At 38.1% G+C, this 8,486-nt stretch overlaps 3 protein-coding genes across 4 annotated transcripts in view; 1 reads left to right on the forward strand and 2 right to left on the reverse strand.

Annotated features, from left to right (window-relative positions):
• LOC108751330 (ATP-binding cassette sub-family F member 1) overlaps positions 1–1,941 on the reverse strand; it is a 5,976-nt gene extending 4,035 nt beyond the window's left edge. Inside the window, exon 1 of the mRNA XM_018491436.1 lies at positions 1,393–1,941. Within this exon, the coding sequence (XP_018346938.1) occupies positions 1,393–1,820 (428 nt within the window). The 5' untranslated portion in view covers positions 1,821–1,941. The remainder of the gene's footprint in view (positions 1–1,392) is intronic.
• A 121-nt stretch (positions 1,942–2,062) lies between these two features.
• On the forward strand, positions 2,063–4,715 carry LOC108751352 (dual specificity protein phosphatase 12-like). Of its 2 annotated transcripts, none has more exons than XM_018491471.1 (2): positions 2,063–2,455; positions 3,353–4,715. In XM_018491471.1, exon 2 carries the CDS (start codon positions 3,363–3,365, stop codon positions 4,398–4,400), a length of 1,038 nt encoding a protein of 345 aa, XP_018346973.1. In that variant the 5' UTR covers positions 2,063–2,455; positions 3,353–3,362; the 3' UTR covers positions 4,401–4,715. The 2 variants fall into 2 exon arrangements, with proteins under 2 accessions (XP_018346973.1, XP_018346972.1); XM_018491470.1 differs by having other exon boundaries at positions 2,063–2,342.
• Positions 4,716–6,515: 1,800 nt separating this feature from the next.
• LOC108751359 (aristaless-related homeobox protein-like) overlaps positions 6,516–8,486 on the reverse strand; it is an 8,567-nt gene continuing 6,596 nt past the window's right edge. The window contains exon 4 of the mRNA XM_018491478.1: positions 6,516–7,187. Coding sequence (XP_018346980.1) covers positions 6,738–7,187 — 450 coding nt within the window. The 3' untranslated portion in view covers positions 6,516–6,737. The remainder of the gene's footprint in view (positions 7,188–8,486) is intronic.

The following is an 8,486-nucleotide window of genomic DNA, read 5'->3' on the forward strand; positions in this document are numbered from 1 at the left end:
CTACCCTTGTTTTACGCAAAAAATTAATAATTTATATTTTTTATTATCATTTTAATCTGTAATTGATGCATATATAGTTGCTTGTCTAACGTATTTTTTTCTTTTAATTGATTTCAATTTTTTTTATATCATGAATTTCATATTTTAATTTATTTCTATCAAAGAAAAGTAAATATTATACTTGCATCTCCTTAAATTATACTTATTTTACATTTTCGTTTGTACGTCTCAAATTATACTTAAGTTATAATATCTACTCGAATATCACTTGTTGAATAAATGTCAATTTTACATCTTAATTTAAGAAATATGTTAATATAAAATGTTTGCAAAATTATATCTAGAAGAATTGTAATAATATCTTGTATAATGTTACATGAATCACAAAATAGATTTAAAAGTTTAGACATTTCATAATATTCGGCTCGTTTATATATTGTCAATAAGTAATAAAGTATAACACAAGAGTAACACACAAGACGCCGAGTGGCTCGCCGCTCAGTGCGACTCGTGATCTATAGATCCGAATTCGATCCCACTTGCGCCATATATACGCGATTTTTCGAATTCGCCGTTCAGATTCGGCATTAAACTGTGTAGGTCACCTCGAGTGATGACAAACTAAGGAATAAGAGTGCAAACTACTACCAAATGCAAAAACATAAGCGAGCCTTTACTTTCCGAAGAGGCTCTAAAACTAAATTGATGCGCATAATACTGACCCCACAAAAGTGGAAAATCAAACCCGGGGAATATACTAAGAAGCTAAGAAAATTCTGTACCATATCTGTTACATGTCTTTGAAAGAAGAACTTATCCATTTAACATTATGGAATTATATTACCATAAAAGTCACATTTTGTATCTTTTAATGGTAATAAACCCTATAATGTTAAAGGGTCAGTTCTTTTCTTTTTTCTTTTGTTAATTCATTTGAATGTTTCTTTACTATATGATAACGAAAGAAAGGTTTAGACGAACTTACATATTTGGCATCATAGGATCATGTTATCATAAAAGAACGGCTTAGACGGGTAACATCGTTGATATTAAACAATAATTACATTTCAAAAGTGTTGTCTATAGATATTTTATACAAGAATACATTATACAAGAATAAAAGGAATACTTATTATTGAGGCCGGCAACGCACAAAACTTGTTCTCTAGATGCCAAACTTTTTTTAGAAATAGGAAAGAGATATTTGACCATTGTGCTTTTAGTATTTCAAAGAAAAGAAATACGCAGGATATAAATTACTCAGAGGTGCATATTAAGGGTTAAGAGAATGAGTATATATTATACTCATTCACACGATTCGACTACAAAGAACAGATCTTATAGCAATTTAGATTTCTGAGATACGTTAGATGCAGCAAAGCAAGAGCATACCCATTCGGTCCCACAAGGCCATATCGCCTACCCTGCGCTATAAGCAAGCTGGCGTTGGTGAAGAGCTCCTTGCCCTTGGCCGCTATGCTAAAGTTCTCCACCTTGATGTCGACCGCGTTATCCAGTTGCTGATTACCGCGTTGTTGCGTTTGGCTCTGCGAGATCGTAAAGTTGGACTCTAATTCGCTGTGACCCTGCCCACCTGCCTTCGTCAGCATCTCCATCGTCCGCTCGTACTCCTGCTGCTTCTTCAGCTTTTTCTTCTCCTTATGCGTAAGCTTCTTGGTCGGCGTCTCCCCTTCGATCTCCACGTCCGCGAGCTTTGTCGCGACTTCGTCGGTCGCGATATCATCGGTCGCGACATCGTCGTCCGTTCCATTCTCGATCGCGTCGACCTTTTTATTCTTACCTCTAGTTTTGTTCGACATCGCTCACGCGATCGTCCGATCTCCTCCGCGACTCGTACAATTGCTAGCTGCTCGCACGCCTTAACCTAACCTCACTTTTTCCGCGTGCGCAGCACATCTAGCGACAGCAACGAGGGCGAGATGAGAGTGAGAGACAAGAAAAGATGGCTCTGTTCGACACGTGGCGTCATCATTACATGAAAACGCAACATTAATTTTCAATGCTGCCAACTTCGCTTCTTTTTCTTTCACCGGCAGTCAAGTGAGCCGGGTCTATTTTCGAATACGCCGAGTGATGTGCACAGCTGATTCTGAAAATTGTGTTTTTTACATTTTCGATGACAATAATGTCAGACAGCAGCGATATTTCGCGATTAAGTGTCACCGGCTCGTCGCATAGAACCGAAGGTTCTCGAAGATGATTTAACTGATCCCGTCCTTTTTGACGCCCGTCGGACTGCAGCCTGCAGCAGGTGGAATATCCTGCGTGTGTCATTTTGTTATTATTCGTGTGTACTTGAGTATCGAAATCGCGAGCATCAAGTGAGTTGCAAATCAAACGACATAATCCTGTGCAAGGCATGTTTTCCAAAGTAGATTTGTTAATACTGTGTCATATGTTTTTGTCGGCAAGGATAACCTTTTCTTTTGTCAAGGCAAGTTCATTTTATACACCATTGATTTCGTGCGTCTTGCATATTGCAACAGCCAATTACTGCGCATTCGTCTTTGTCATCCTCACACGTGTAGTGCCTGTCAAATCATTTAGTGAATTCGGTTACTCGCGTACACTGGGTTAATGTTCTGTGGATTAACTGCAGAAATGATATTCCATTTAAATGATTAGGAAATGACAGATTCTTCTCACAACGGTTTCTGCTGGCAATTTGCTGTTGACATGCTTTGCTAGCAAAACATGAGCTTAATGTATAAGATACATTATATCTTAATGTCGATATTAATTTACCACATTTGACTCGATTCTGATTACAAATTGCTAATATATTATTTGCTAATATATTATTATTGATATTTTATTTACTAGACAAATATTTAGCTTTATTGCTCTGTAAGTTACATCCTGTTAATATTTTGTTTAGTTATGTATTTAGAATCATACATGTTTATTCATTTTTATAATGATTATACTTAATGTAAATACAGAATAAGAATTAAATAACTGCAGTTATATAGCAAAATATATAATGAATATTTATTTTCACTTTTGAAGCTCCCATTCTGTTCCTTTTCAAATTATTTTAAGTATTGTAAAAAGCAGCTTTTGCAACTGTAAAATTTTCGAATATGATTGATTTAGACCTTTAGATCCAGTGAGGAACTAAGAGCAAGACCAATCATATCAAAGAATTTTACAACAGTTGTAAAGCTGCTTTTCCTGCTGAACGTAGCCATTATTATTTTAATGTGGAATGCATTATGGATCTCTAGTTTGGATATTTTAAAATAGAAATAAAAAGTAATGAAGTAGATAGCAATATTAATTATTAGATTAGGTTTAGAAATACCCTTCATAGCTTCGCTCATGATTACAGAGTGCTGAGCATGGCACAGGAAGACACAAATAAGTTAACAAGAGAAGATTTTGATGCTGGTCCGTGCAGCTTTGATGAGATCGAGCCAGGCTTGTTCCTGGGTAATCTCACGGCTGCTACAGATGTTGACTGGTTGAAGGAAGCTGGAATAACTCATATACTAACAATAGATTCATGTCCGTTGCCAAGAAAGATCCAGGAGCGTCTCCCGAATTTAATCATAAAGTATATACAAGTGACGGATATGCCGCGAGAAGATCTGCTAACTCACTTTGGAGACTCCTATGATTTTATCGATCGTGCCCTTGACTCTGATGGCAAGGTATTGGTGCACTGTTACTTCGGCGTGTCGCGATCCACTACCATAGTGATCGCGTATACCATGAAGAAGCACGAGTTGAGTTTCGCGGATGCGCTCCAAGTAATAAAATCAAAGCGTCGCTTTGTCGCGCCAAATCCTGGTTTCGTGGCGCAGTTGCGGCTCTACGAGGATATGAGCTATGGCGTCGACAGTACTAATGTGCAGTTCAAAATGTATCGGTTGCAGATCGCCGCCGATAAGGTGCGCAAGGCTCGCATTCTTCCGCAGAGCTGCATCGACTTGGTGAAGCCAGACCCCGCGCTGACAACCGTGCGTCCCGAGCCGTCGGTTTATCGTTGTAAAAAGTGCCGTCGCATCGTGGCGAGCGCCAGCAACGTTTTGCCTCATGCACCGCGCGAGAAGCAGATCTGGCGGCATATCAGTGCCAAAAGCGCCTCCAAGGACGGTGAGAGCTGTGACAAATTGATCCAGAGGAGAGACGAGTCGGCGCGAGTCGAGTTCTGCGACAAGATTTACTTTGTAGAACCGTTGGCCTGGATGCCCGATATTACACACAACGTTGAGGGTAAATTAAATTGTCCTAAATGTAATACAAAACTTGGTTCGTACAGCTGGATCGCCGGCAGTCAATGTCCCTGCGGTAGTAAGATTGCACCGGCTTTTTATTTGGTGCCATCCAAGCTCGACTGGAGCAATGTTGTGCAGAATGTCCAAGTAACAGTATAGTATTAAGGTATGGAATAAAAAATATGTTGGAAATACCAAAGCAATTAACTTTGGATGAATTTATGGAGATGGAAATATTGAATTTTGTATTTAATGATAACATTTTTCAAAGATTTTAAAGTTCTTGATGTGCTAAGGCAATACAAATCAAGAAAGATGTTAAACGTAAAGATGTTAAATAAGCGTCGAATACTTTTTAGACGCTATAATGTTTTGGCATCCTTTTGATGTTTTTTGAATGTTTGTCTTGTTAAATTATAATATCATATTATGGTCCAAGATGATTGATGTAGACATTGATATTTATAACCCTCGGCAGGTAATATACATCTTTTTAAGCTGTTAGATTTTTTAAGTCTCAGTCATTCTATGTAAAATATCGTTCCATGTAAAATTAAGAAAATCCATTAAAAGAAGAATTTTAATCATATCACTTTATAAATGTAAGATCTTGTATTATTTAAACCTTTAAATACACTAGCGTTTTATGCTATGAGATTTAAGAAAACTTCATAATATCTGCTGAGGGTTGAGAATAATGCATTTTAAGAGTGAGATAAAATACGGATACGATCAGTATGTACGTCGGTTGACTATATTCTAATCCTGTGCCAATATATATTTCGATATGTGTACATATATACATGTATTTGTTACATATATCTATATGTTGTGTACTTTTCTGATTATATATAAATATGTATATATCAGTGAGAAAACATACCCGAAGACATTCTCCGATCTCAATGTTTTTATTGCACACGATGTTGTCTTTATCTACACCGTCTACATATATCTATGTAAGGCCGTAATTCCATGTAGAATATCGTTTTCTGTATTCTGTATTTAAAATATTATGATGTTCTAATATACTTCCTCATATAACTTAATATGCTACTCTATCGACGGGAAAAAGAAACGCTATGACTTATTTACTCGTTACCCTGTATGTTCAAAACTTACAGCTTAAACCTGATCTAATTAACAGTTAGTTAATTATTATCATTAGTTATAAGGCACACGGTCAACGTTGGACTTTTACCAGCGATAATCCTTAGAAATATCCCAGAATTATCCCTTTTTTTCTCTTTGCACATAGCCCTAGAGATGCCAGATTCTGCGCGAGATCATCTTAAATCGACTATCGAATTAAATATATTCTTAACAGTCAAGCTTATCTTTGGTTTGGACGATTCGAGCGAACTTTCTAGTCACTTTTATAAAGATTTCGATAAATGATTCTTCACGCGTTTGCATCAAATCGTTTTTCCAGAATGATATTGGAGCAACTCGACCAGTCTAGTCCGCAAGAAAAGAAAGTCGTTAATAAAATTATAATAAGTATTCCAGTCTTCGCGAATTTATAAATGGAGAGTCATGTTATGCTGAGACGGAGAATCTAGAAATAATTCCTAAGAAACAGTTCCGTCGCGCACGTGTCTTATGTAAATCTTATAACTTCGAGAAGAAAGAACATTTTTTTTATACACGAAAATAACGAATTTTATTGAAGTATCTAAAAATTTAACTAGGTACAGATCTGAAAATAATTTTGTTAATTCGTCAAAATAATTATATAAAACGTTCAAGCGTTAATGACAATGCTACAAAAAGTTTTAACATTCTAGCAACTAGTTTGAACATCCTACACAATTATTTCAATGATCCAAAAAAATAATTTTCGTATCTAGCTGAATTTTTAAATATTTCAACAAAACCATTCTTTCCGTGTACATATATTTTTTCTTCGAAAAATATCACTCTTTTATAATTTAAGATTCCTAAATAGTCACCACAGCCATATTGAATCATGACGACTCAGAAGCGAGAAATGACACGTTAATTTTTATTACGTGCCATTTATAAATAGAGACAATTTGGATAAAACAAAATGACGAGATTGCTTTAAAACATTTGTAAAAATTGACAACTATCCCACCTGACAGTCGGTAAATAATCGTAAAAAATAATAAAAGGCACATGAAGTGCTTTTATTTAACGCGTATGCTGTTTCCACTTACACGTGCCTTTTATCACTTTTTACGACTATTTACTGACTGTCAAGGGGCATAAGTATAGTTTTCATTTTTACAAATGTTTTAAAGCAATCTCGTCATTTTGTTTTATCCAAATTGTCTCTATTTATAAATGGCACGTAATAAAAATTAGCGTGTCATTTTTCCCTTCTGACGTCACGATTCAATCTGGTAACTGCAATGACTACTCAAGAGTCTTAAGTCTGATTTCGGAAGCTTAAATTCTCTTGATCTAAATTACATGTTCAAAGGCCTAGCGTTACACTCTCGCGTTTTGAAGATTCGATTTCCGGGGACAATGTCACATACTCGCGTGCATCGCTGGATATGTCGAGCTGTAGGGATGCGCTCGCAGCCTCAGGGCACTCAGACCGTTCACGGCGGTTCCGTCGAGGGTGCCGTGATGGATGTCGGCCTGATGATGGTGGTACGGCGGCAAGCTCATGTTCGCGAGGCCGCCGTTTGCAGCGAAGCCGTGACAACCGGCGGTCGCGGCGGTTTGCACCGCGTAAGGCTGCGGCGTCGTTCGCCAATAATCGCCGTAAGAATACTGCGCTGTTACTTGGGTGGTAGCAGCTGCGCCCTGTGACGATTCCGCGTTATTCTCCGCTGGATGCTGCGGAGGATGCGACATCCGGATAGGACGTAACGGTAGAGCGGTCTCTATTTCCCTGCCCGCGGAGACACCTCGGTTCATCGCTGAGCTTCGCTCGTTCCGCCGGAATTTTGCCCGCCTGTTCTGGAACCACACCTATACAAAAAGAACGACGATGGTGCTTTTATTTCTGTTGTCAATTTTTAAAGAGTGAAATCCTTTGGAATTGATAGAAATGGAAAATGTTAAATGATTCTCTGCACACGAAGAGAATAATCGCATTTTTATAATTCATATCAATCAGGATGAATAGATGATTTAACAAATCGGGTATCTGCTATTTCTTAAAAATGTCTGCTATTTTTCAAATTGTATTCACTTTCGTTTACTAAGATTTATTTTTAGAAACAGCAGATATCTTGGTTTTTCTTTTATCATCATCTATTATCCTGCACATTGGTCGCGCATATTCTTAACAAAATATAAACCAGAGTGTTAAGAGTAGTATTGCGATTTTATTGCTATGAAAGACAGATATTTACGCGGCAATAAAAAATAATTAAAAAAAATAAGAAACCTGAATGCGCAGTTATTGCCACAAACATATCTAATGCAGCTAATTATAAGTAAATTTATACGTAAATTTAATTGACTCAGAGGATTAACACTTTAAGTTGTGCATGCGTGCTTTAGCGTTTCCTTAGGATAAGTTTACTCTTTTTCATATCTTAATTTTAATCATTTACGTTTATACTTATTAATTTAGCTCCACTGATTAGCGCTTCATTGAGTTTCTTACGATCTCTCAAACGAGTATCCATCTCTCAAATGAATTCTACGAATTGAAGTCTTAGAGTATAACTCAAATAAATCCGACTCAAAGGGCCATGCCGCCTTTTAGGAATATCTTCGAAGAAAATCTAATGGATCCGACATGTCCAACTATCACAAATGCTCCTCATCCGACATCACTCGAGGAAGACCAAGCCATAAGACAAATAAATATGATTTGAAGAACATGCTCTTCGTCAAAAGAGAATCACTTCTCTCTCTCTCTCTCTCTCTTTTCACGAAAAATACCTGGAGACGCGGAACTTGATCTACTTTCTCACTTTATTGACGCTTCTCATCTTACGTTATTCCAAAAATCTCGCGTCTTCAACCGGGCTCGGTGGAGACGCGGAGGAAACGGGGGAACGGAAGGGCGCGGCGCGCCGACCGAAGACGGGACAGCGTGACGGCTCCTGGCAGGCGTACCGACGACGCAGACAGACGCGTGTACGCGGCATGGACCGCTGACGACGACGACGGCGACGGCGACGGCGACGCGAACACGTGCTCGAAGTACGACGCCGAAGCGCGCAGATGCTGGAACGTGCGTCGCCGTCCGGCTAATCATAGCTCTCTATCTCTCTCTCTCTCTCTCTCTCTCTCTCTCTCTCTCTCTCTCTCTCT

The sequence above is a fragment of the Trachymyrmex septentrionalis genome, unplaced genomic scaffold (genome assembly GCF_001594115.1).
Source record: "Trachymyrmex septentrionalis isolate Tsep2-gDNA-1 unplaced genomic scaffold, Tsep1.0 scaffold44, whole genome shotgun sequence".
NCBI lineage: Eukaryota > Metazoa > Arthropoda > Insecta > Hymenoptera > Formicidae > Trachymyrmex > Trachymyrmex septentrionalis.